The 27,906-nt window shown below is 41.3% G+C and overlaps 2 protein-coding genes and 1 long non-coding RNA gene across 8 annotated transcripts in view; 1 reads left to right on the plus strand and 2 right to left on the minus strand.

Moving 5' to 3' along the window:
* Positions 1–27,906, minus strand: part of KCNQ3 (potassium voltage-gated channel subfamily Q member 3) — a 203,934-nt gene that overhangs the window by 121,615 nt on the left and 54,413 nt on the right. Inside the window, exon 1 of one of the 4 annotated variants that reach the window (XM_010404759.2) lies at positions 10,780–10,802. The exons of the other annotated variants lie outside the window; for them this stretch is intronic. Coding sequence (XP_010403061.1) covers positions 10,780–10,787 — 8 coding nt within the window. The 5' untranslated portion in view covers positions 10,788–10,802. Of the gene's footprint in view, positions 1–10,779; positions 10,803–27,906 lie in introns of those variants that run through there. 4 annotated transcript variants of the gene reach the window in all.
* Positions 1–27,906, minus strand: part of DNAAF11 (dynein axonemal assembly factor 11) — a 255,970-nt gene that overhangs the window by 85,135 nt on the left and 142,929 nt on the right. The gene's annotated exons all lie outside the window — the stretch shown is intronic.
* LOC109145368 lies at positions 28–27,872 on the plus strand. 3 transcript variants are annotated; one of them, XR_002046697.2, is made up of 3 exons: positions 28–120; positions 407–486; positions 24,247–25,193. It is a non-coding gene; the product is annotated as an uncharacterized LOC109145368 (long non-coding RNA). The 3 variants fall into 3 exon arrangements; XR_005601376.1 differs by lacking the exons at positions 28–120; positions 24,247–25,193 and adding exons at positions 133–236; positions 26,812–27,872; XR_002046696.2 differs by lacking the exon at positions 28–120 and adding an exon at positions 133–236.

The raw sequence follows: 27,906 nt of genomic DNA on the forward strand, positions 1-27,906 counted from the left end.
TCCTCCCCTGCAAGAAGCCTCTGACAGCACTGAGGCTGGCAGAGGAGCATTGTGATGGAACAAAGGCAACAACAGCCCTAAGACATCTCCCCTGCACAGCAGGAGAAAAAATTGATAAGGGTCTGTATTTCTTAGAAAACACCCACTGATGCGTGTCTGCTCTCAGACTCAATAAAATAAGGCAATCTTTCCATCAGCTTCACCCAGCTTAGCCAAAGATTCTCCAATGACTGCCTGTAAGCTATCACAGTCCAGCTACAGCAGTGCAAATGGGGCCAAAATAATGTTCTGGGGGATAAAAAGGGAAGTTAATTAAAGCAACAAACTGCCAGAGTTTCTTGTTTTCTTTTCACTTTCCCTGTTCTCTCTTTTTTAAAAATTTGTTTTCCCCTGTTTTCCTGAGCAGGTCGTATCTGCTGCTGAAATAAATCAGAACAATTCCTGGCTTCAACAGTGCAGTATTGGTGTGCCGTATCTCAAGATCTGGTATGTATAAAATTTAACATTCCTCTTGTAAGAAATATTTACCTACAGAGAGTCTGCACCTGCCCTCCAAAAATAGGAGATTCCTCCCCATAAAGTATCTTTTCAAAGCTTTCTAAAATCCAGCTAAAAAATCTGCTTTATGTCACTGCTCAGGCACCAAGTGCACAGCAGTTAATTAAAATGCACAGCTCCAGCTAGGAAGCTTATTCTGACTCCTGGCTGTAACTGGCAGGCTTCCGCCTGCGTAGATAAAGGGTGATGGGAACATGCAGTGTCAGACAGCTCGCTCTCCTCAGCTTTGTTCCTTTTCTTGCACTCATCGGGAGCCAACCTGCAAAGAAGGGCTGAAAATCTGTAGCTACCCAGTCTATCCTTTTTCACACAGGACATAGGCCTCCTGATCCTTGACACCTGTCCTAACAAGCCAACCTAGTTCAGATCAGGGAGAATCAGTTTATCAGGTGATGCAAGAAAGCCAGAAAGGGATTATTTACAAGGGCATGTAGTGACAGGGCAAGGAGGAATGGCTTCAAACTGAAAGAGAATGGGTTTAGATTAGATGTTAGGAAGAAATTCTTTACTGTGAGGATGGTGAGGCACTGGAACAGGTTGCCTAGAGAAGCTGTGGATGTCCCATCCCTGGCAGGGCCCAAAGCCAGGCAGGATGGGGCTTTGATCAACCTGGTCTGGTGGAAGGTGTCCCTGCCATGGCAAGGATTTTGGAACTGGATTACCTTTAAAGTCCCTTCCAACCCAAACCATTCTGTGATTATATGATTGATGCTTGCAGGGGAAAGAACAAGGGGTGACCTGACTGAGGGCCAGGTACTTATCGGTGTTGGCTGGCATTTCAGCATGAATGGACAAGGAGCAAGCTCCCTCTATCAAGCCAAAGACATGAAGCTTTAAAAAGTGAACCTACTTCTAGCCAGGCATCTCTGGAAGCCAGTATGACCACACATACAATGCACCCAGCTGCTGGGTCTAAACACAGCAGCTGAGTAAAGAGTGCAGCCCAGCAAGGTCTCACTACCATTATAAGAGCATCACCAGTCTCAGAGATATCTTGTACAGGGACATATCACTTATAACATGTCTGATCTTTTTTAATTTCTCTGTAATCTTCTCTGGGGTAAACAGAATCAGAAACAGCCAGAAGCACAGAAGAGTCTCTCTCTGAGATGTTTTTCACTTCCGCTATGGCTGTGTTGCATGTGCAGGAATGCACATTCCTGCTGGTCCCCTGACGTGCAGTTGAAAAGCAGGGTCACTGCTGTGTTTCACACAGCATCGACTGCACAAGAAGTGCTCAGCTGCCATTGTAGAGTTTAATGAAAGAACCTCTGTAACATAATTACACAACAAGGACAATACATCCCTTCCTGTCTTTCAGGATTAATTGTAAAACACAGGCAAGCTGCAACTCACTCCTAATACAACATTACTTCAAATATCTCATTGCTAATCCTGAACTCTGCAATTTCAAGATGCTCATTAATATCTGGGATGTTTCTACTTTTTCTCACAGTAACAGTAACTCACAGGCTATGGACTGCTTTATGCCTGCTTGAGGTTGGTATGTCCACTTGATTCTTAAATCAAACTTGACATTAGCACCACTTTCTGTGTTGGGTTTTTGTTGGGGATTTTTGTTGGTTTGTTGATTTTTTTTTCATCTAGATATAGCAGAGATACCAGCTCAGATAAAATGCTGCCAAAGTAAATCTTAAAGCATGGATTTATCCAGACAGAAATACAGAAATACATCAAGACACTTGGAGTCACATTGAATGAAGGAAGATAGAAATGAGCTCGAGGAAAGAATTATCGGGATCCACAAGAAAAACCAATCTCCATTTTAGTGAGCTCTGTCTGCCCTGGTTCCTCTCTAAGAAACTCTGAAGTCCCCTAATCCCTTTCTTGGCAACTCTTCCATATGCTGGTATGCTGTTAGCCCGCAGCAGGGACACAGATTTCCATGATGCAATTTGCTTATTTTTCCTTAGTCCTTCACTTTGTTTGTTTAACCTTGCCGATATGCTTCCCATGGAAATCTCAGCTTCGATGACAGAATTATTAACAGTGGTGAGGGCTGATGGGGAGTCTCAAGCAGAGTAAACACAAACACATCCTGGTGTAGCACAGTGTTTGTCATTGCATGTGTCATGGTAAAGCTTTATGAAAAGAAAAAGCAATGTTCCACTTCTTATAAAGCCAGTCTCACAGGACACAAACTATTTCATCAAGAAGTTGTAAGGGGATATGGTAAATGAGCTTTTTGGCCCTAATGAACTGATATTTATTACCACTCATGTCCAGAAATGTATGTGACACAATTGCAAGATTTATGGTCAAAGCATTCAACAGTCAAGAAAATACCGAAAATGGAACAGCCATTTAACTTTCCATTCCTTTTTATTCATTCTTCCTGGGTACTGTGAAAGACTTTAGTGACTTAAACACAGAGTTTCCCCACTGGGCCCCTATGCCATGGATTGCACATAAGTCACGATGGGCACTGACCAGGTAGTTATTCAAAACTCCAACTCAATGCCACTGTTCAATGGCAACTCTGCATCCTTTTTGTCATGACTTATTCAAACTCTGCACGTTTGAATTAATTATTCACTTTTTTCTGAGTGCATCATGATTGTCTTTATGTGCTCCAAGAGGAACTTGTTTTCATTAGACTTCAAGAATATTAATATCCCCATTTTAAATATAAGGAACTGGAGTTGAGGGAGATATTGTTAAACACACTGTCAACTTTGAGAGCCCAGTGTGTTATGCCCATGGATTGATCTTTCTGGATACTTAACATTTTTGCAGCACAGTTTGTTACACAGACACTGATGGACAGAATGTTCCTTGAAGAGGAGAACAGTTTATTGGGATCTTGGCCCAGGACAGCACGTGAGGAGTCAAATCTCTCAAACAGACATTTCTTGTTGCCATTGGTGGTGGGAATCTGTGGTGAATATCCTTGTAATGACATCTTCATCTGGACTGGGTAAGGCTCTTCTGCTCAGTTCCTATATTCCAGCTGGCCTGTGGTTCCATGTGAACACCCCAGCAAACATAATTTATGACTACTTATATATCATAACCTTATATAAGACATCTCCAAAATAAATACACTAAAAGAACTGGTCCATATAATCAATTCAGCAGTTGCAAGAATAATTTGTGTTTACTGTTTACGAGTGCCTTATCTAAGCACAATTTGATCACTTCCAGGAATCTCCTGCCTTGTCATTCCACCCAGGATCATTGGATCATAGCCAATTATAACTAAAAAACTTGATTTTCATACATTTAACTCACCAGTAACTTCAGATCCATAAACCTTTTCACCAGTTCCCATAGATTTCAGCTGAAGATCACAGAGCTTGGCCTTTCTTCTTCTGATCCCCAAGCCCCAAATATTACATAGCTCATAAAAGAAGACCACTTTGGTCAAATTACAATTTACCCACTCTTAAACGAAACTAAGATTCAAGGCTCAGTCAGAATCAGGTTTGTGCAGGTGGCTCTCTGGTTAACGAGATAATCTTGTTATACAACTTAATTGTTTTACAAGTTTCCCTAACAGCCAGCCCTCCCAGGGGTGAGACAGAGCTGCTTCCCCTCTTCCTCTACACTGTGTTGGTAAAAAAATGAGAGGCTCTGGGAACACCAGTAAGTGTTTTTCTGCTTTTGAGTGGTTGCAAACAAATAGCAGTGTCAAGGATCAGAATCCAAGGGGCCTCCGCTTTGGCACCTGTTCAGTAGCATGGGGAGCAGGCTGGATGCAAATCGCTACAACGCAGCAGAAGAAGCAGAGGAAGGACAAAGTTTAACATAATTAGAACCTGGGGGAGAATTCATCTCCTCAGTCTCCAGGAGGGCCACAGAAATTAAGATCTCAGATCTTTGACAGATTCAGGCAATTTTTCAGAGATGAAACACCCCAACAGGAGGTAAAAACCACAGCTGACACCTGCCTTCCAAGGCAGGAAAGCCTCTTTCTGTGATCTGGTTCTTAGGAAACTTCTCAGGATGGCATAAAGTACCACCTCATTCTGTGGGCTTAATCTTGTTCACATTTGCAACTGATAAGGGCAAAGCTCCTCTCAAACTCACTCAGGAGAAAAGAATATTTAGCACTTGAATAGCTACTTAACTTGGCCTATGCATAACTGCATCCAGTGAAATCTGGATCACTACAAAGTGATTGTTTAAGCACACAGAACCTTGGGCTCAGCTCCCTGCTTTTCCACAGCCTTCTTTGCACGACATTAAGTCCCATAGGCCCAAAACTTTCAAGTTAGTTAAGAATCTCATAGTTTAAAAGACTGCTTTCCTCTGGATCCCATTTCACCTACACACCTTTGACGTCAAGGCTTTATCCACTCTGCTTCAGCTTCCCCTCTCTAAGATAAAGGCAGTATTCCCTGATCTTAAGGCAGGTTAGGGAAAATAAATAAACCATGATTGATAACATGCTTGGTAACCCAACAGGCAGCCAGGAGACTGAGGGAGATCTGCATATTATTTTTAACAAGCATTTTAATTTACATATATGCATTACTGCCCAAGATGGCTGGGTAAATTTAAACAAAAATAAAAGAAAAAAATTAAAGGAACAATCATGAATTCCCGGAAAAATAAGGGGGTGGTGTAGTTCATGGAAAGGTACTTGCTGTCCTCCACAGTCTGCTCTTCTCAGGCTTACAGCAGGGATCTAGGGAATGTTTTATCCTGTGGTGAAAATAGTGTTGGTGGATGCTCTGCAGACACATGGAGCCCACGGGACATGTGAAAGAGGGAAGAATATGTCACTACATCCCCTCATGCATTGAGATGGAGTTTGCTTGACTGACTGGGATTTATGAGAATTCATTAGGACATTTATGATTGGCACTAGCCAAAAATACACACAGCTCTGTGTTCCTTTCCTTGTTATTCAGTTTGCTATGGGTGAAAAGGAAATTGTTGTGAAGAGGCTGTCACCGGATAAAAAGGACTTGGAGTCACCAAGTGAAGACAGACCATGGCTGAAAAGTGCAGCCCTTCAGAGACTTAGTTTCTGAGATGGAGGGATGCTGTGATGGAGCACAAACCTCATGAACCCAGACCTGATGTCTTCAGGCTGCAAGAGAGGGAGTGCAAGGTGAGCTGCCCTCTTAGACAAGGGCAATATGATTGCACTGCTCCAAATGAAAATAAAAATGGAGGTTAATGCAACACTTAGCGTTTTTTCATGTTAAATCCTTTCTCCTACAGGTCTCAGTTTTTCATGATAGGAGCTGTTGTGAGTTGTAGGAATGTACTGTGCTCATGGCACAGGGTCCTGTCCTCTAGCATGGAGTCGGGTACTACTTTAATTAACAGCAATGGTTACTGTGACTGCCAAAAGAAGAGGAGATTAGCTCAGAGTACCATTTAACATAAAAATTCATTAGACCTCAGGAAATGGGACCACAAGTACATAATACTTTATGGACAGATGCTGCTAAGCAGACAGCTCCCCTGACCTGAGGAGATTAATTTAATGCATGTATATGACACTCCCCTTTTAAAGCATCACTCATATGAGCACAGTGCTCTTCTCTATTCTTTTGACTTTGTGCCAGAGGGAGAGGACAGCCAAGTTGCCCAACTTTAAGAAAAATAGACCTTCAAACACACTATCACCAGATTTCTGCACTAACATATTTTGTAACAGGGCTGGTAAACCCTAAACCCATGGGCCAATTTGTGTTTTAATTCATACAGCAAATTGCCTTGTGACAAACTCAATATTAACTCATTTATCATCTCTGTTTTCTGCTCAGCTCACCAGCTACAGCTTTATTTGCTGCCTAAATGCTGAACTATAGATAGCTTGAGAGGCAGAATTTGAAATGAAAAATGAATGCACCTTACAAACTTAGCACCTTGAGCGGTGATCTTGTCAAGCTTTACAAACTAAGCAGAATTGTGTTAGACCTGCACTGAAAGGAGAGCTATGAAGAGGGAGAGGTGAGAGAAAGCAGAAGGTAACATTCAGCTTTACTTTCACCAGGACACCAGGGAGAAAGTTGCCTTTTGTTGCCCTGGGTAAGTGTTGAAGAGAAGCCATCATCTAGAGCATGTTAATGTTATTAACTTTGGTTTGAAGGCCTTAGAGGAGAGTTTTGCATTGATGCTTTTTATGATTGCAGAATGGGGTTTTTTTTCACCAGATCATGCACTCACATTGCATCCTCCTTTTGCAGTATCTGCAGTCAGACTTGTAGATTCTGCTGAGGGAGGCAGCAGTGCTCGTGTCTATGGCAATCTGCTGTCCATCTGAAGCATCTTAGAATCACAGAATTATTTGGGGTGGAAGAGACATTTAAACCCCCAGTTTAAAAAGTCCAAACCCCCTGCAAAGTGCAGGGACACCTTCCGCTAGACAGATTGCTCAGAGCCCCATCCAACCTGACCTTGAATGTTTTCAGGAATGGGGCATCCATCACCTCTCTGGGCAACCTGTTCCAGGGTTTCACAATCCTCATTGCAAAAAACATCTTGCTTTTATCTAAGCTAAGTCCACCCTCCTTCAGTTTAAACCCATTACCCCTTGGCCTATTGAAACGGGCCCTGCTAAAAAGTTTGTTCCCATCTCTGCAGTTGTGTGCAGAGTTGTGTGTATTTTTTCTAATAAAATAAAGGAATAATGCAACTGCTACAAAGCTGAGACACCAGGAACCTGCTAGGCTTAAAATGTAAATGGGCTAGAGGAAAGGAACAAAGCAAAAAGAAAGAAAACTAAGCATAAAAATGCTGTGATGTCTACAAGCATATACAAGACTAAAAACTATACTATTGCTTAGACAATTATATTTTTTAATCTATTTCTCTTTTTAATATTTATATTTTTACAATGAAATCAGCCTCTTTGCTGTCATTATCACATTCCCCCATCTTAGTCTGATTCCCTCTGTCCTTTTCTCCTATTGCATTTCAACCTTCTTCCAACACTCTAGAGATGGGAGAGAAAACCTTAAAGACAGAAATCCCTACAAACTCCCTGATTGCTGGTGTCCAGAAAGATGAAGGAGAACTGAATGAGTTTCTCCAGTGAGGAAAACCTGTGGTGGGAATTCACCTGCTGAAATCATGTTGCACAACGCCAAAATCCTCAAACCCGTCAGTGCCCAGCCATCAGACAGGCTGCAGGTGCCAAAAGCTACAGGCAGAAGTTCAGATCACTAACTCTGAAAATCAGACTCCTTACAGACAGTGTGAGAACAACCCCAAGGCTTTTACCTAGTAGGCACTTTGTTGTGACTCTTTGGGTCCTCTCCACTGACCAGCTCAGCCTCAGAGGGTACTCTTCAATGTCTTTTGAGTTTAGTTATGGTTAAAAATGAAACTTACCCTCTAGGAATTTTTCACTCATTGTGGGATGAATCTTCTCACCTATTAATGCTATGCCATGAAAGCAGGCTTTCCCATAATTTCCTGCTGTTCTTTATGATTAATTTCCACTGCTAATCAGCAGAAAAACAACAAAACGACCTTACAAGGAAGGAGCTGTGAAAGGCTAAAACCTCTAAAGTCCCCAGCTTTCACTTGAATCTCTATGCCATCCCCAAAGTCTGACTTCTATTTCCACAAAATTCAAGAGGTCTTCAAATCCCCTTTTGTAGTTTATACCAAGCTGACCTCCTTGGCATGCAAGCTTTTATACAGCAAGAAAACACTACTGCCCACAAAATTAAAGAGGATGGATGGTCTCAGTAATAGACAGGACTCCAATTCTTACCAGCTTCCTCAGCAAATCAAGTTATGTCACTGAGGTAACTTTACTACAGGTGCCACTAACAGGAACAGCAAAGTCCTCAGAGAGTTGATCTGGCATAATAGCTGACACAAAACACATGGGACAATTCATCACAATAAAAACTGCACACAGGTAAATTGCTTTCTCAAATGTCTCGGGACAGTCCTCAGAATAACACAGAACTCAAGAGAGAAAAAAATGCTGAAATATAGACTTTGAATTATTGCCTCTACCAACTCAGAAAATTATAATGGGGCAAACAAGGGAATGCCTCAGTGCACCTCACCCCAGTGAAGTCATCTATGAAAGTTTGCAAATGCTGAACTGTCTGCCTGAAGAGTGAACCTCAGCAAAAACAATGAAATAAATTTTTGCAGGTGCAGTGAATTGAAGGGGACATAGAGGTGGGAGGGGTGTTATGGGAAGCAGCAAAAGCAGGTTTCTGGTTGGCAAAGGCAGGAGGGAGCCTGAAGTAGGGGAATGGGACCTCAGGGAAGAGGCAATCCCTGCTGCCTGCTTGAGTAGTTTTCCCCACTGCAGCAAATTCATCCGTTTTACTCCACAGCTGCTGCTGAAGCAGTGCATGGTGGGGAGAACTCAGACAGTGCTGTGAACTTCTTTAGAACACAATAGTGCTGTTAAAATACCATGTATTTTACCCTGACAAAACTGCTCCCCTGTGTAAGAGATGCTGACACCATCATGGGAGGTACAAAAAAGTATCTGATAGCACAATGAGCCCAGAGAGAGAAAGAGAAAGAATGAAGTAATCACTTTGTAAGCTGTTCAACACAGCCCTTACAGAGGATAGGGTTTTCCTGGGTGAATACATGTCATTTTTCAGTCTTTACCTTCCAGACACTGAAAAAAATATAAATATATAAAAAATTCTTAATAATTTTGACTTGACAAAACATGTCTTTCAACTAACCCAAATTCTCCTCAGGTATACTTTGTCCCTATTATTTGACTTAGCAGATAATTACAGACCAAGCCCTCTTGCCTACAGATTTGCATCTTAATGGTGAACTTTGAAGAGCTCTTTGTCTTTTTTTTATCTTTCAAAGAAATCTCAAAGAATCAGATACTTGTCCATTTAATACAACATATGTCTAAAATCTGATTCCACTTTGGAGATCTCAGCATTTTTATTATTATTATTATTATTGGTTTTGGTCAGAAGTGTGGTATTTCACAGTTACAAGTCTGTAATTTTCTTCTGGACAAAAATCAGATTTTCTTATAACTGTGGTTATCTCCTTAGTACACAAGATATACTGAGATAATAGATGTTTATATTTCTTTAAAGAAAAACAATTGGTTTTGGACAGGGAGCAATTTGTTTTGGGTTTACCTATGGAATACCTAAAAGAATTATGTGGAGTGACAAATTTGGCTTGTGGGATGAGGTATAGAGAAAAGGCAGAGGAAATTTGTGCCATGTTGAGTCCAGGTAATATCCCAATTCATAGAATTGTAGAATCATTAAGGATGGAAAAGACCTCTAAGACCATTGAGTCCAACCACTAACCCTACACTCCCACCCTGCCCAACCCACTCTGTCTCCAAGCACCACATCCACATGTTTTTGAACATTTCCAGGGGTTATGATTCCACCACTTCTCTGGGCAGCCTGTTCCAATGTGTGACCACCCTTTCAGTGAAGAAATTTTTCCTAATATCAAATCTAAATCTCCACTGGGACAATTTGAGGCCATTTCCTCAGGTCCTGTCACTTGTTACCTTGGAGAAGAGAGTGACCCCCAGCTGGCTACAGCCTCCTCTCAGGGAGTTGTACAGAGCAATAAGGTCCCCGCCAGCCTCCTTTATTCACATGCATTAAAAAAAATTTCTGAAGGCTCCAATGAAAGCTCTGTTTGGGGCCACCCCTTTCTTTGGATATTGTTTGCATGTCAAGTGCATCTTGGCAGAGGTGCTTTCCCAACAATGTCTCCTGGCTGTGTGTTGAGGAAAAGGCAAACTTGACATGTTTGCTGTGAGCAGCTTTGTTCAAAACTCCCCTCCATCACTGCTGATGAAACAAAACAGAACAAAACAAAAAGCCCAACCAGTTCAGAGAGGCACCAGGTGTCTCATTCAAAACAATCACTGGATGTGGCATGGAAAAATATCCCTGAGAAAGCCTGGTCTGAGCCAAGCATGGCTTGGAACCAGGTCACTTCTGCTGTCAGTGAACAGAGGCCTTGAGTGAAAGCTTTTGGTAGCAGAAGGTCATATCCTTACTTAACAACAGTGTGTCATGCAAATATCAGGCATTTTGTGCATCTCAGAGAAGACCTGCAAAGCACTTTGCAAAGCACAGATGAAGCCCCATCATATTCAGAAAGGCAATCAGTGCAATTCATAGAGGAAAAAGCTGCTGAGATATGGAGTTTCTTGGTAGTGGTCACACATTACCATCAGTTAGTAGTTTTCTGCTATATCATGACTGGTTTCCTGAACCCTTTGAAAGCAGACACTGCGAAGATTCATGCTCTTACCTTACCATGTTTCCCCTCCTATGAAGATTTCCATAAAAACTTTGTGAGACACACATGGCAGGCTCTTGCATTCACTGCACATCCATCAAAACACCAGGTCTGCCTTTGCAGAGTGATGGGGGCTCCTCAGCATCTCCAGAAGAGGTCACACAGCCTTCACTGCTGCCCTGCTCCAAGAATCACAGAATATTCTGCATTGGAAGGGACCCACAAGGATCATCGAGTCCAGCTCTTACAGAGATCAGTCCCGCAACCATGGCATTATTTACACCATGCTCTAACCAGCTGCTAATCTAACAGAAGCTGTTTAATTTAGTCTCTTAATCAATATATCAGGAATACAAAACACCAGTTAACTAACCAACATAGGAAGGATTTACAGCAGCCCTTGGTTCTAAAGATGAATATTAAACAACCAGACTCTTCCTTGAATCGGAATTTAGACCCCAGTCCCTCAAAAGATGAAATATGTGGTTTTCCCCCTCCCTTACTGCAACTGAAGTGTGCTGTTGAATCACCAATAAATCAGGATGAATTTAACTACATTTCTGTCAGTTTTGTTTAAAACCAATGGATAATAATTTTGACAATATTTTATAAACTGTATTGTCAGATTATTACTCACAGCTATTGTTTACCATGGCATTACATATGACTCTTCAGTGATGACAGTGCACAAAACATGGGCTCTGTTTCCACCAGCCCCCTCCTGGGGCAGGAGCTGACACATTCATGCTGGGGGCAGCCAAAAGCACAAACGTGACCAGCCAACGCAGCACACATTAAGCTGCACTAATTCACTCTCCACATCTGCCAAGGCCGTGCCTCAAGCCTGGTTGTGTGGTTAGCCCAAGATCCCAAGGAAAGTTTGTGACAGCAAAAAGAACAGGCAGCAGGGCTTCCCTGGCTGGTGACAGCATTCTTGTCTTGGGATCATCCTTCATTGTCTCAAAGGAAACCTGGACAGAGGCAACACCAGCAACTCCAGTGAATATAAAACATTACAGAGGGGTCACCAAGATCCCCATTATTCATACTTCTCCCCTAGCTGCTACCTCTTCCCTGTAAATCTTCAGTTCAGTACCCACAGGCATTCTTGACAGTATGAATTCAAACCGGGACCAATGCAACAGATAACAGAATACAAGTCTCTAAGTATATTTGTTCAAACTAATTCATTCCCTTTTGTGTCCTTGACATTGAGATAGGGTGGAAGAAAATGTGTCATTTGATGACACATTACTCTTTCCCATCTTCATCCATCTTCCCCAATGCTTATTCAATAGTTACATGACTTGAATTCATCACATCAAGTGTACACTAAAATTGAATTAAAACAATTTGAGTCAGAAAGCATACAGATGCTCATATGTTTCCGATAGCTAAGGACATCCTGTTAGAGTTGCACAGCTGCACATTTTGAAACATTTAAAAAGAAAATTGCTTTACATGGGGGAAGGAAGGAGAGGAAAGATGCCTGATTTTAAACAATTCATTTTCTACATTATACTGTTTGGTATATTTTTTAAGTTTCAGAAAGGGGAATGCTGGGTAGAAAGGAGGAAAATTCCATTAGTGTCTCCATAAAGGGTTTTTAAAATGCTCTCTAAAGCATTTTAACACTGAAAAGTATTCTTCTAGACACGTTATGCAGGGACAAATTAGAGACATTCTTAGTCCAGGGAGAATTTAAAATAGAATTAAAGAACACATGTTTACAGAGGCTTCAAGGAAGGGATATCTAATCAAATGTAGGTAACAAAAAACCCAAAAAACCAGCACTAGGATCAGATTCTCAGCCGGTGCAAACTGGTGGTGAGACTCCAACCATGAATTTCTGATCAATTTCAGCTGTCATTTTTACAGGTATTTGAGTGAGAGAGGGACAGATAACATTGATCTACTGTTTATTTAATGGCATGAGGAGCTGACCAAAGGCAAAACACAGAAAAATACACTAAGCAGAAGAATACCAGGGAAATGGACCTGACAGTAAACAGTATTTGCAATCAAGTTCTTCTCCCCGTAACTCCATGGCTCTACAACAGAGAGATACAGCAGTAGTAAACCTGATGCAAGATTTGCCTCAATGGGCTTTACTTTGAGCCTTCTCTCCTTCAGGGAAAATGGGGATCCCACTTTTTTTTTTCAATGTTCAAGTCTTTTTCTCAGTATCGTGTCTGTGAGAAAGGGTGTCATTTACTTCTATCATTTCCAAGATGCTGACACATTATAATCATCTATGTATAGCTTCTAATTCATTTAGTATTGCATACATATCAATAGCAGAGTATCAAAGCATTCTTCTTGCATAATTTCTGATTTGTGCTACACAGAATCACTGTCAGGAGAATGCAGGTGAAACTCAGCTTTCCCAGAAACAATGGCTCTTTTGTCCTTGTTTTCAGAGGTAGCACAAGAGAAAAGTTGAAAAACTTCATTTCAGCTCTCTGCAGGAAAACTGCTGTGAAGTTATGCTGTCTTTCATGATATTTGTCAGTGTATTTCCTTCTCACAGGCTGCAAGTGAAGGAAAAGGTTGAAAAACTGAACAGGCTAGAAACCTGTGGGAGTCCCCAGCCCTTTTACCCTTTTTACTCTTCCAGCCATTCAAACAGCTGGCTGAATACCTGCTTACTTCCAGGAGAAAATGGGTATTCAACCAGCTGAGTCTTTTGTCCACATCTTTGTTCTTTCCAGGCAAACAGTAGCAGGGAGAGATCTGTTCTTTTCACTCATCCATGGCAACAGAAAGATAAAAGTGTCCAAAACACCACTGTAAGCAGCTTCTCCTTCCTACAGCCACAAATTGGGGCACAGTGATCTTCTTTAAGGAAATGACATCATCATATATGTGCTTTTAAAGAGGACTTTTCTCAAGGATCCAGCTGATTTACGTGATTACTTATCTGTAGGGAGCTGAGTATTGCCCCTGTGAAGCGATCTGTGGAACCCAACTGGACCAGATGGTTGTGTGTGCATTTCAGCTGGGAGAGTTCCCGTGACCCTAGAGGATTTGGCCTTGGCAGTGACAAAAGAGAGCATGCCCCACTGACACAGGTGTGACAGCAACTCCAGATGTCACAAGGCCTTTGGAAGTGGACTGGACCATCCACACCAAAACCTCCTCTTCTGGGAAATGCACCACAGGGTATTTAGTGAGTGTCTATCTCTAGGACAAGGATGTCTGGCACCCCAAGACAAGACCAAATGCAAGACTCAGCAGTCTTGTACAGCTGACACGTATTAAATCATCAGCCTGACCTGCAAATACACCCAGGATTAATCCCAAATGACATTTTTATCCGAGTTCTAACTTTGCTTGGTATCAATTAATTCGGGACATATAACAAGATCACAGCAGGAGATTAAATGGCTGTATCTTCACATGCCCCAATTCTTAACTATTGAATTTTCTGATTAAAAGATGCATAAATGAAGAAGACATCCAAGAGCTTCTAAGTTCTTTTAATTATAACATATAAATAAAGCCACACAAGAACATCCAGAGAAATGACAGCAATGCAAACCAAATGTGGATTCAGTAAACAGTTGCTTACAGCACAGCTGAAGCTCCCTCTCTAGTCACATAGATTAGGATAAAAATTATCATTGTCTGTAAGTGAAAATGATGGCAACAACTTTCTTAAACTGAACTATCTGAAAGCAAGAGCCTAATTTCTTACATGTGTACCCTCATAAAGAAGGGTTTGCTTTCCATAGTGTAGAGGAGAGTCACTTGGCTAAAAGGAGACAGAATATGTCACCTGAAATTTCCTGGGTTATCTCATCTGGCCTTCAGAAAGTCCAGAGCAGATTTCAGAATCTTAGGTCCCCTTCAGACCTCATCTCATTTTTCCTGCACAATTATCTTGGATAACTCAGGACTTCTCATACTACACACCTGTGTTTAGGCAACTGAATCATTTGCATCAGCAGCACTGCATGCTCAGGCAATGCTGATAACTCCAGAATTTTAGGGAGTCAATATTGGATCCTGACCAAAGATATTGATTACTGCAGACTTTCCAGAGTAAACCCAATTACATATACATTCCGATTAGTGACAAAGAAAATCTGTAACATTCCCAACAAACATGGTTCGTTCCAGGATAGTGTTATAGCTCCCAAAGTACACTTACAGTCTCCATTTGAGGAACTCCTTCATTTACTTGCCTGGAAATGAAATAACTGATATGAAAAAGCTCTGTAATATCATAAGTTGCATTGAGACAGGGAAAGGTTGAACAACTTCCAGCTGCCTTTTCCAGCAAAATAGAAGAAATAACATAAAACCAGCAAGTTAAAAAAGAAAAAAATGAGATCATTCATTACATTCTATGTTTATAAGTGACTGTAGATAGAATCAATTATATAATGGGAGAGAAAACAGATGGGCTTTACAAAAAAAAAAGAATCCAGAAATTACTGAGCCAAATGTCTTAGCAAACTGGGACAATATCCTGGGAAAAGATCAGGATATAGTTATCCTAGTCTTAATCTCTTTCTTTGCATCCAGTTCAGGTAAGGATTGGGAAGAGGATCCTGAGCTTATAAATATTTTCTGATAATGAAGACTCTTATATTGGCAAAGTGCAATTGTAATAAATGCTGCAAGAATTCACTGGAAACAAAGAAATACTGGTGACAATAATGACCTAAATGTGTCCTGATTTCCTTTCTCAGTTAGTATGCCACACAATCTACATCATAGGCTGCAAATCAGTAGGATTGCAAAAGACCTGAGACTTCCTAGTGTAAGGAAATACCATCCAAACCAAAATTTTTCCCCTCAACAGATGTTGTAGGTAAACTTCTTGATGTTTTTGTGACGTCACAGGTGAGATTCTACACATTACCTCATTTCACAGGTGACAGTAGGAGGATTATGCAACAGGACTGCAGCTGGGAATGAGTCTTAACCAGTGAGGCTCCTCTGAAATGTCTTCTCTGTCAGCCTGCTGCAGGGCTGTCCACAGAGCAGGGAGAGCATGGCACTGTGCTCCCAAAGCAGAGGACAGAGATGGGGAAAAGCATTTGAATCTCCTGCCTATCACCTGGAATTAGGCTGGTCCGTGGTTCAAATTTATTCAAATCCCTTTCTTTTCCAGGAGCATAAGCAAATCCTGTCCCTACAAAAGGGAGAGGCTTAGGAACTGGTTACATCATGGAGACACGTTGCTAGGTGTTTCATAGTCTCTGGGACACATAGGAAGCCACAGGAATTTTGAATTTCTAAGTTTCCCTGAAATAAGCAGTTCTTGCAATAATCAAACCTCCTCATCCAGGGATTATGAATAGTTTAATTTATATGCCTGTGCTACCAGCCTGCTTGTCCAATGCAACTTCCATTTGTACCCTTTCATGTACATCCTCAGCTCTACATGATCCCTCTGCTAGTGCTCAGCTGGTCAAACCTTTAGTACACCTAATGGAAAATTAACTCCTACAAGTCAAAGGGAAAAAGCTACCTGCTCCAACATCCTCAGAGCTGGACTCTAATCCCCACAGGAAATGGCTACAGAGAGCAGTGTTTAAGCTGCAGGAGTCAATCACCCAATTTGTGCTTATGCTGCACCCAGCATGAGAGGGAGTCCCATTTCCATTCATTCCTATGTGCAGCACTGGAATAGAAATAAATAATAATAATATTGCAGCACTGAGCTTGCTGCTCCCTGCCACTGCTGAATAAATTCTCATTATTATATTAAGGAAATCCAAGTGTGTGTGTGTTCTGTAATTAGTCATCTCTCTGCTATGTAGCATAGCTAGTCCTTACACTCTCCCTAGTGATACAGATGTTAGCAGGGGAGTTTACAAATGCATTCCTCTTAAAAGACAGACTCTATTTTTTTCATTTCTTTTAATTAACCTCATTTTTAAATATGTTAAATAACAGTACTTTTCACATCTGGTCCTCCTATAATTTTATCTAACAGCTCCCCACACCCTCAGAAGGGAAATCTTTCACTTTAATTGCATATTAGAGCTTATTTTCGGAGGGGCAGACAGCTATTTATTAATTCAGCTCTTTCCTCTCAGACACAAAGCAGTCCAGCATTCACTGAGTTAAGTTAGGGTAGCTGCTACCACCATCTGTGACACATTTAGTTTCCCAGAAATCTATACTCTTCAAATTCCCCTGTGTAAGTCTAGAGCCTCTCTACCAGCATTAGCAGGATGATGGAGAATAGGACTGCTGGTACAAAAAAAGTGTCATGTTTGGTCTCTGATTTCTACTCTTGTAGCTCCTGCAGCTAAGCTTATCATCACTGCCAGTGAGATGTATGCCTATTTATCAGTAAAGAAATAAAGAGAGTCTGACAATGTTGGAAAATCTGGTGTGCTATAAAATACCTGGCAATGCAAGGCATGATTATATATGCAAGCAACTCCTAAAAATACCATAGCTCTTAACAGAGGGTTCATTACCTAGACACATGAAGTAGGTTTTTCCCAAGACAACCAACATCTATATTAAAGGAAAGAAATTAATTCTGCTTATTTTCACGAAAGAGAGGGGAAGGAAAAAGGAAGTGAAGAGCAGCCAGGAACAGAGACACTAGATGAAAGGAATGAAGCAGCCCCTGGTGAGAAAACTGCCTCCTTAGGTGTCATAGGCTTACTGGTGCCTCTACGATATTTGTATCTGAAACTCCTGCCAATAAGCCTGCAGTACTCAGAGTTTTGTACATTTCTGACTGATTTCCTGACAGATGACATCAACCATCTCTGTCCTCATGAGGCCAATCTGCCCAGACGTGTTTCTCACAGCCCCTTCTAGAGAACTGGCTGAACTGGGTGTCAGTCAGAAGATCCTGATGTGGAGGAGAAATGGCAAAAGCCCAAAGAAGAACCACAGGCTGAAGTGATGGGGCCCAGAATGGCCAAGAATGTTCTTAACAGGAGGAGGTGTTGCCCTGCAGGCTGCCACAAGGTCATGAGTCATTTCCCAGGCAAAGACAGATTCTGCTGCAGCCAAAGTCTTTGTCTTTAAATCCATGCCATCCTTCCCAGTAGCTTCCCTAGGTTTTGCACTTGCCTTTGGGCAGGCTTGGCCCTGACAGTGAATTGCCCTTGAGGAATTAATACCTGCTTTGCTACCAGAAATGAGCAGCTGGTCTTCCACAAGGAGGGATTGCCAGCAAACAAAAGGATTTTCCAGCATGTCCCACTAAAATGACTTTTGGCAGGAAAATGAGAATCTTTCACAATGGAGCCATTTTTGAGATGCCTGTACCAATTTCAACAGAAACAAAACATTTGATTAAAATAAAAAAGGCAGGGAGAGACAGCACAAAGAGATCGGATTATAAGCCCCCTCCAGCAGCCAGGCTCTCCCTGGCCTCTCCAGCTTCCTGTGGGAATTGCTCCACTTTGCATACCTAATCATTGCTAACCTAGAGAAGTGAGGGAGAGACATGCTATGCATCTGCTACCAGGGCCTCTTTTGTTCCCCATTAACCCCAGGTGCTGTCACACTGCCTGTGACATGGTTCCACAGTTCCCACATGTAGATTAGGGTAATTTTCACCCTCCCTTTGTGGTTCTTTCTCATGTAAGAAAGTAAAGCTTCAAGGTCATGTCCATGATTTGAACCAGACAGAGCAGGAAGGAGAATTTCAGGTCCCATCTCATATCATTGCACCCATCACCTGAGAAGCCTCCCTCTCTAAAAGGCTCCTTTAGTTGTGATAAGAGGCAAGGAAGTCTGGCTCCCCACAGACTTTTCCAAGTGGGAAATCACTTTTGCAATAGCTTTAGTTTCTTCTAGAATTACATTAGCAATTAGATTTCAGTGCAGTCTGACTTCAGAATCAAGATGTCCTTCCCAACATTTTATAAATTTGCATGAACATAACCACCTGTTTCCCTCTAGTAATAGCCACAATTTCTCTTTATTTAACAAATTGCATTAATTATAGAGAGTTTCTTGATTTCTTTTCTCCTCATTACAGCAAAACATCTCAAAGAACAAGAATTTTCTTTAAAAAACATCTACTGCTGACCAATGATGCTACAGTTTTTTGTCTGGGAAGGGCTGCTCATCAAGATGCATTGGCATGAAAGGGCTCTGAGCTATGGCTCCTCCTCTCAGTAGCTTAGGTCTCTGGTATATGGGCAACATAGGGGATCTCTTCAGTAAATCTAAGATTTCCTAGAAAAGCTGAATTTACTGGACATTCAATGCACATTGTATTATACATGCAACAGTAGTTCTGTTTTGACCTCAGGAGCAAGAAATGGTTGGTTAAGCTTGTCCTTCAGAGCATTCTGTAGTGAGGCAGAAAGCAGACAGAGAAATTAACAGTTTCAGTGGTGGTAACCAGATCCTCACTTCCCTTTTCTCTTGTTGCCAGATATAAAATTATCACATGGTAGGGATGGGACCAAAAAAGCAGTCTGGATGTAGAGAACCTCTCTATAAATACAATACTTTGCTGCTGCACAACTTTTTCTTGTGGGACACTTCCCTGCCCTTTAACAAGGTTCTCTGATGTCCACTGCAACAACACTGGTCCAAGAAAACCAAGAACAGCCCCATCTTACCAGTGCTCACAGACATTTCCCTAAAATGTGCCTAAATCTTCCCTTCAGTAATTCCAGCCCATTACAGACAATTATACCTCCTTATACCATCCTCTGTAATTCCTTCTTGCTGTTTACACTTCGTAGGGATGCGTGGGTTGCCCACAGCAAGAACGTCACTCTGGCTCATTAACATTTAAAACCTCCAGCAAAATGTTTACAAGGTTGCTTTTCTTTTAAGCCAACCTAACGTATGAGTTTTTCTGTGTGGTTGGATATTGCGATAATTCAAAAATACAGACATTGACAGGAAAATGGATGACTAAAATAAAAGGAATAGAAAGAGTTTCCAGCATTGCTAAAATGCAGCGAAGTTTTTCTGTACTTCTATCTCTCAATAAACTGGAGGGATTGTTATCTTAAAACTTAGTTTCAAATAAGAGGGCATCAGTGCACTCTGGTCTGTGTTCTAGGTTTGCTGTGGTCAAGTTATACTCGGTAGGAAGAATCAAGTCTAAATTGTGATATATACTGATCATTTTATAAAAATATTCAAGATATTCTATCTGTTCTGTTCATCCTACTTGTCTGTGTGTTTCCTAATCTGGTGCAGTCATAAATTCCTGTTCTTTTAGTTATGCAGTTTGCTAGCAAGGATGTTCTGGAACAAAAGCCCCACTGAATAATCTACAGGAGACACCCAAATTCTCTGTTTCAAGCTCTCCCATCAAAAATTAAAAAGAATTCTGAAACCAGAACTTTTTTCCATTCAGATACCGTCCTGCTTTCCATAAATCCTTGAATGTCTTATGCCACACAGGTGTTCAGCTGTAACATGAGAGTGCAATGAGACACCTGCACAGAGGAGACCTGTGCCAGCAGCTACAGCTGGCGGATGCCCACAGCTCATCAGATGTTGCTTGCTGGGGCAGTAGTAAAAGCAAGTAGAAAGTTTCCACATTTGCCAAGGAAATCAATCTGAGTGAAGCAAATAAACTGGGTCAGCCAAGGAAAGAAACAAGCACATGAAGGTCAGCCATGGTCCACAGTGTGGTGGCTGGTGAACATACATTACAAGGGACACAGAGTTTTCAGTAAGACAAGTCCCCAGTACCACAAGAACCACTTTATGTTAGGGTGACCAAAAAGGCTTCTCCCAGGATGCTTGTTCTGTTATGTTAATCCACCCCAGTTTGGATTCCCCAGTTGGCTGTCAGCCTCTACCCCTTGTCACTCCCCCAGAACTTCCCCACTGGTCCCCGTTCCCTACTCCCACCTTTTCCCACCCCCAGATAAAACTGTGAGCTTTGGGATCATGTTCATATTTGCCTCTTCACCCTTTGACAGTGTAGCAGCAATAAATGCTCCTGGTGGAGCACACACAAATGCCCTTCTCAACTCTTTGCTACCGACTGTAACACTGAACCCACCCGTGCATCTGTGGGGGCACGCGGGACCCCACAGAGCCGGGCAGGGACAGAATTACACAGGATGCTGAAAATGTCTGTTATCTGTAGAGTGAGCCACAACCAAACCCTTCGAACCTGGACACCACTGGCCTGCAACTGGATTGCATGAGCTGATGATCTACTTGCCTGTCAGTGGTAAAAAGGAGTCTTATTTTTAGAGATTGCAATTCAGAAGTTCAGCTTTGACTCTAATTTGCTGCATTTGCAGCAGGCTCTTGTAAAAAATAGGGTCCTTCTTAAAATGTGAACAAGCGGGATTGCTTTCCGATTTCAAATAGATACTGTGCAAGGTGTGTGGAGGAGTACAAAGAAGTGATACCAAGGACTCAACTCATTTATCCACATATGGGTGTCAGGTGCCACTGGAGATGTTCAAGGGAGATCACATGATCCAGAGATCTGCAGGACTGACTGATTGAAGACAGGATCAGGGTCTTCCAAAGGGGACAACTGGGGGTAGTCACGATGCCCCAAAGCATCTCACATAGCTGAAACTGATGCTGAGGGATGAGATCACCTCATCTATCTATAAATGTCTGTATCTGAGCAAATTGCCTTGGCTTTTTTTTTAAAGACTGTGAAGAGAAGCAGGTGCATGTAGATCACAGCTTTCACAGCTTCTCTGCCCTATTTTAGGGTGAGAGAAATATTCCCCAAAAGACCTGTTTCTCTTCATTGATTAGATGGGTAGTTCTGATGTGGGGTAGCCTAGCTAAAATTGGAATTTCTCAACTGCAAGAATGTAATGTCATCCAAGCAGTATTTGCCAGGGATGGCTATAAAGGTGAAGGCTCCTTTGTACATTCCCCTTCTAGCTGAAGAAAGGCTTGTGGAACCACAAGTTCAGGGTGTCACACTTGTCAGAGCAGATGCTTGCCTTTGCAGAGATGAATCATGCCTTTGCATCCACTCAGATGAACACTGCCTAAGGCTCGGGCTAAGCCCAGGGCAGGAAAAAAGTATCAAGAGGAATAAAGATTTGTGCGGTAAAACGAGAAGTGCTGCTGGAGTGTCTGAGGTCCAGCATTATAAATTAAAGGGGTGAGTATTCACACTCTGTAGTTCTGAGTGGTGCATGAGCTCACCCACACTCCTTAAGGTGGGAAATCCAGAGAAAGATTATGGGAAGGAAAAGAGGACAAGAAAAAAAGGGAACTCACATGCAAAGTGAAGTTTGGCTGCTCCTGAAACTGTGTTCTCATTCTTCCAAAGGTTCAGGTCAAAGTTCAGAGTAAATCAGCTTTTTTAATGAATCATTTAGTACTTACAAAATAGTAAAACATCCCACAGCATTAACTTAGCAGTGATTAATGTTCTATAAAAGACTTTTTTATGTATGGATATCTCCTGCAATATTTATCACCGCCCCACAAGTTGCTGGGTCATCACTTTTATGATAAACCTCCAGAGTCTCTCATCTCAGATGGGTATAAATCAGGAATACTGTGAAAAGGATGGTCATAATCTATTCTTTCCCTGTGAGGGAGGGTTACAATGTTATTAAAATATTAAGTGTGCAACATTTCAAGTGTGCAACATTTCACAGTGGGGAGCTTAGAAAATTAGTCTTGAGTCTTCTTCATCAAGAATTTATTGAAGAGATGAAGAAGTGTCCACTTCATTTCACTCACTGAGACAAGGAATGCATTTCCTTTCATTAGGACTCCTAGTCTGGAGTGTTCCTGCATTTTTGCTATGGAGATTTAGTTGGAGAAGTTAAAACTGAAACTTGGTAATTAACTGCACACATTCTCCTGGTGCATTTCGGGGTTTACTAGAGAAGAGAGTCATAACACACTCCTACTTCAATCTGACTCCTGTGTAGAAGAGATAAATTTAAAGATACACATGTGAGGCTCACATCAGCCTTTCTTGTTGAGGGATTCCATGGAAAACTTGCAATTGTACTATGCCTCAGTTTCCCTACCTGTTGTATGAGAAAATACAGACAAAAAATTGTGGTCTAGGGTTCATTGCATAACTCCTCAAGGTTTTCTGTCACCTGAATATCTAGGTAATTTTTTTCTCCTTGTAAATATAATAATAACTTTCTGAGATACTTAAAATCCAAACTTTCTCTATTTTTAAACTAAAGGGATTCCTATATCTCAGAAGAGTGGTCCTGAAACTATTAGCCTTGATACAGTTCAGGGGGTCAGGTAAGAATCTCTACAAGTAGATCATTTCTCAGTGCAGTGTTAATTCAGTGCAATTCAGAGAATGATGCAGATTTGCCCACTCACCTCTCTAAAAAGTAGGTTGAGTGTATGTGTCAAAAATGCACCCTGGCCTCCTAGTTATATACAAGATGAACTGTGTTGTAAAAGGATTTCCTGTGACCTCTTCCCTTATAAATCAATTTTATGAACAGTTTGCCTGCCAAACTCAGATCAGCAGCAGAGTAGAAGGTGTTCAGAGCTAGAGGGAGTCACTTGGTCACGGCTGTTACCAGCTCTCCGGTTAAAGGGAATAGTGATGCTCCTTCCTTCCACCCTCACTGAGCCATCCTGGTTCTCCTTGATTTCTCAAGAACGCCTGTCAAGCAAGGGCGCAAGGCTGTCATTTTATCGAGCTGCCACCCGGACAGTCAGGGCCTGCTTTGCAGTACTTCCCCCATCTGTTCCTGGCTGAGCCTGCGGGGTGTGAGAGCTCAGGTGCCACCCAGGGCTGCCAGCTCCAGACTGAGATTCCTCGATGGAAACATCTCCGGCAGAGATGTCTGGCTGTGAGCAACGTGCAGAAACCCAGCACAGCTGAGGGAGGCTGGAAAGCATTCAGCTCACCCACTCTGGGATCTGCCAGCCCCATAGAGATGCTCCTGGGCATTTCACAGACCTTTAGAAGTTTGTGTGCAGACAAATTCAGACCTGGGTCTCTGTTCAGTATGAGAGTGTAGACATCTAGAGCACACTGTAGAGATCCGAGTGTCTACTTTTGAAGCTGAATCATACCCCTGAGGCTCAGTTCATGTACCTAAATACAGGCTGCTAGTGCCATCTAGATGCTCTGAGGTGTCTGAGGACCTTTCAGCAAGCCCCATCCTTCTGGACAGGCAGCTGGAGGCTGGGCCTGATACCCCAAAGTAGCTCTGAAGGCTCAGAGACATGACTGGTGCCCTCAGAATGTTTGGCCAATGGAGTCAACACTAAGGCCAGTTGCAGAGCTATTCCTAAATTTTCTGTTTGAGGGATTTGAGTCCTTTCATGTTTTTATATTAGGCACTGTGAATTTAGTTACATGTATTTGCATATAAATAAGGCAGATGAGCCTCACTTAATTTATTCTCCACAGGAGAAGTTGAAAGCACTAGTCTGTGCACTACAGGTTGGTAAAAATGAACTATTTCCTTTGGGTGTCAAAAAAAAATACCTTCATTAGAAATCAAAAAGGTTTCCAAAAAAATGTTAAACTAATAATATCCCTTTTCCCTCTTCATGTATCTTCTCTTTGCCTCACCCTTTCTTTTTCAGTGATGAAAAGGAACCAAAAAGAAGAGGAAACAGATGCTGGGATCACAGGAGAAAGCACAGAGCTCCTGAAAAAATGACGGGGGAAAACTCTGGAAAGAAAATGCTTTTCTAAACCCTTCAGATCAATCACAACAACAAAAGTTTCCTTCCAGAGCCCACTGAATTCACAGCAGTGATTTCAACTGTCTGCTTGCTTTGTGAAAATATTTTTTAATAAACTTTCATCTACTTTAAGGCTCAGCTAAAACAACATTCAGACAAACTGATCTCTACTAACCACCTAAATTTGATTCCCAGTGTCAAAGGCAGCTCCACCTTTTGCTACAGAAGTCCTTTTGGTTACAACTATTATTTATGGATATTGCAACAAACCAGACAGGGACTGTCCATTAAATAGGTAGTTCCCAAATAATGAGTTTCACGGTCATGGCAGCACAGATGCCATTTGTAAGTTGTCAGCTACTGGTCCAAAAAGCGCTCATGACTTTATAGTCAATGAGCTGTATCAGGCTAATTTTTTCAGTTAAGTAACAAGATTTCTCTCCCCCCCTTTGATATCTTCAAGGAAAAAAACATCTCCTTGAATATATCACAAATACATCACTAAGTGAAGCTCATTTAAAAGTAATTAATAATAATAATAATATTAATAATAATAGCAAAGAAAATTATTTTTAAACCATTGTTGAAGCTTTCCACCAACTGGCAAGCACCAAAACAGTATCAAGGCAGGATGTTCACATTATTGTTGCACACTTCATTTTCTACTGCTTTGTCACATGTAAGCTTCTGTACTCCCATGCTTTTGTGCTGCAAATTCGCATTGCATTGCAGATTGCTTGTCTGCTCTCTGATCTGAGGGAACATGGATGTGAAGGAGGTTAAGGACCTGCTTCCACAACCTGTGGTTCCTCAGTGATCTCTGATAAGAGAACCTGGAGTCTGGAAACTTGATCTCTGTTTCCAGCCTCTCTGCAAAGGTATCTGATCAGAGGTCCCTATGCACTTAATTAGTCGCTTGAAAGGGGATACCTCAATATACCCTGAAACATACAAGGTGCAATATGTACAGGTAGTAAATAATGAGTAAAATGAAAGTGGGAGTGCCAGCAGAAGGCAGAACAAACTCTGATGCTACATCCCATTAGCAAGAAGCACAAGCCGAGAAAGAAATATAAATGAAGTTGTTGACTATTTGTTAGCGCAGAAAAATTTTACACCACATCCCCTCACAAAGGTTTCTCCTCAGAGACATTCGTTTTCCCTTTGCAACAAAATGAATGATGAGGCAGACTGAAAAACACTGTGTTCCATTCAAGAACAAGTGATTAGGATTTATGACTAGGCTAGGTGAAAGGGAGAAATGAACATCTCTTGGCTGACAGGAGGACTACTGCTAAGCTGAGGAGTGAAGAACAAGGCCCATAGCTTTTTCTTGGGGTGCATGGCCTTGGTCCAGAGAGAAAAAACTGGGAGCATAATTTTCAAAATTATTTAATTCAGACCTAGACAGGAAATGAAGCAATTCATTTGCAGCAGCATTTCTTATATAATGCATGCTGAAGTTTCCAGAACCTGTGTCTATTTCTTTCCCCAAGCTCCGTAGTCCTGATCCCACAAACAGGAGTGGCCTTGTTGGTCTGACTGCACTTAGCATCGACTCCTAAATGCTTAGTTCTTCTATGTGTTCTGAAAAACTGGTATTTAGTCATGCTTAAATTGTGTTTGGCATCCACTTCTTTCAGGATTTAGTTAATTCACAGGTTATTAGTATTTACTGCTCATTATTTGGGAGCAATCTACTTAATGGACAGTCCCTGGTTAAAACATACAGGGCTTCTATAGAAAATGGTGGCACTGACTTTGACACTGGAAATCACATCCATAATTTCTGATTTGTCTCAAACATGCAAAGAGTTTGGGACTCAGATCTCATGTTCCTCCTTCTGATTTCTCAGTATCACATTACATGGTCAATAAACCTCTTTGAAACATTTTGGTTAAAAAAAACCCACCAAAAACCAAAAAAACTCAAGATAAAAATCACTACTCAGAGAAGTTACTTTCATATGATGAGAAAACCCCAAACTTTCTCAAATAAAGGCACTATTACACAAAGGCAATGAATCTAAAGGAAAAACACTGGGTCTGGAACTTTGTATAATGAATAATGGATTTGTTCTTTGTTCAAAAATCCTCTGTCCAGCAATGACTTTAATTCTCGGTAAGAGAGCTGAGTTTGTATTATACTGAATTTAAAAGCTATAAAATCAGATGTTCCCTGATGTACTTCTGTATGTTATCCCAAATCAGGTTATAGTTGGCAGTGAATACAGCAATGTGACAAAACCTTCACTATTTTGTGCCATATTAATCCCTCTGTGAGAAAATAAATATTGTGCAGCTGTTAAAGTGGATCTTATTCATGGAAATAAAACAAGCAATAGAACATTCTCAGCCATGCATACAACTTAAGAACTCATTGAATTTACTAATGAAAAAAAGTATAATATCATAATACAAATAATGCTTCAATTTCATCAGATCTTTTTTTTTAAACTACAGAGATTGAGCTCAACAGAACCTGCGAAAGTCTGCTACCTCAGAAGTAATATTTCTCTCTGGTCTCAGTGTACATATACATGCCTCAGGATATTTGTGCTAGCCAGGAGGAGAAGAGCACAGAGTTGGCAGGAATTCCTTGAGACAGCACAGCAGAAGAAGTCAACAGATGATTGTCTCCTACTTACTGTTTTCTGCCACCTACATCTGCTCACGAGAACGACCTGCTTCTTCCAAAGAGACTGAGGTGCAGCTGGTAGGAAGTTTTCTGCCAACATCTCATTTTGATGTCTAACTGGATTTCAATCTACCAAAGAACCATTTGTTCCCATTTGTTCCCAGTTTCTGTCATTTTGGACTGAAAAATTTTCAGGTTTGGAGAAAAAGAGTTTCATTTGGTTGGTAGAAGTCATTATCCTGCTGGTGTCCATGCAATAGAGAGAGCTCTGAGCCACTCAGGAGATTCTGGGGACAGCGTCATCTTCTTTGTACCACAACTACACTCACGAGTCCCCACATCCTGACGGGAGCCCAAAGAGGTAAAAAATAAATTTTACCCAACAAATCAATGAAAGACTTAATGATGGAGCCAGGTTTTTTGATTCCAGCTCCTTTCCAGATCACTTATGTCCCAATCTTCCAGATGATTCCCTAATAAGCATAGCAGTGCTATGAATGTGTGGGCATTTGAAGATCCTGCTGTCTAAACTGACATTACAATATAATCCCATGATTGAAACTCTAATACTCTTAATTAGCTTCTAAAAAGTAACTCTTATCTGTAGCAAGCCCATCTGCACCATTTAAGGTCAGGCTCTCTCTAATGAGACCACCATCCACAGTTGCACAGGCTGAAAACTTGCTTTTGATATTGTGTTTTCTCAAAGTCCATAACCCTAATCATTCTAATAAATATGATTTGTGCCCAGATCATCAATTTATTTTTCTGTAGGATGTTTCTTCTGCTTTTATGCTGGTCTGGTTTCATTTGTTGAAGTTACTTTGGAGCAAAGGTCCAACATAAATAACATGAAATTCAGTGTTCCTCTCTTATTAGATTTTGGGCCTCTGGAACTCAAAAAATAAAATTATGGTATT

This window comes from Corvus cornix, chromosome 2, assembly GCF_000738735.6.
Source record: "Corvus cornix cornix isolate S_Up_H32 chromosome 2, ASM73873v5, whole genome shotgun sequence".
Lineage (NCBI taxonomy): Eukaryota > Metazoa > Chordata > Aves > Passeriformes > Corvidae > Corvus > Corvus cornix.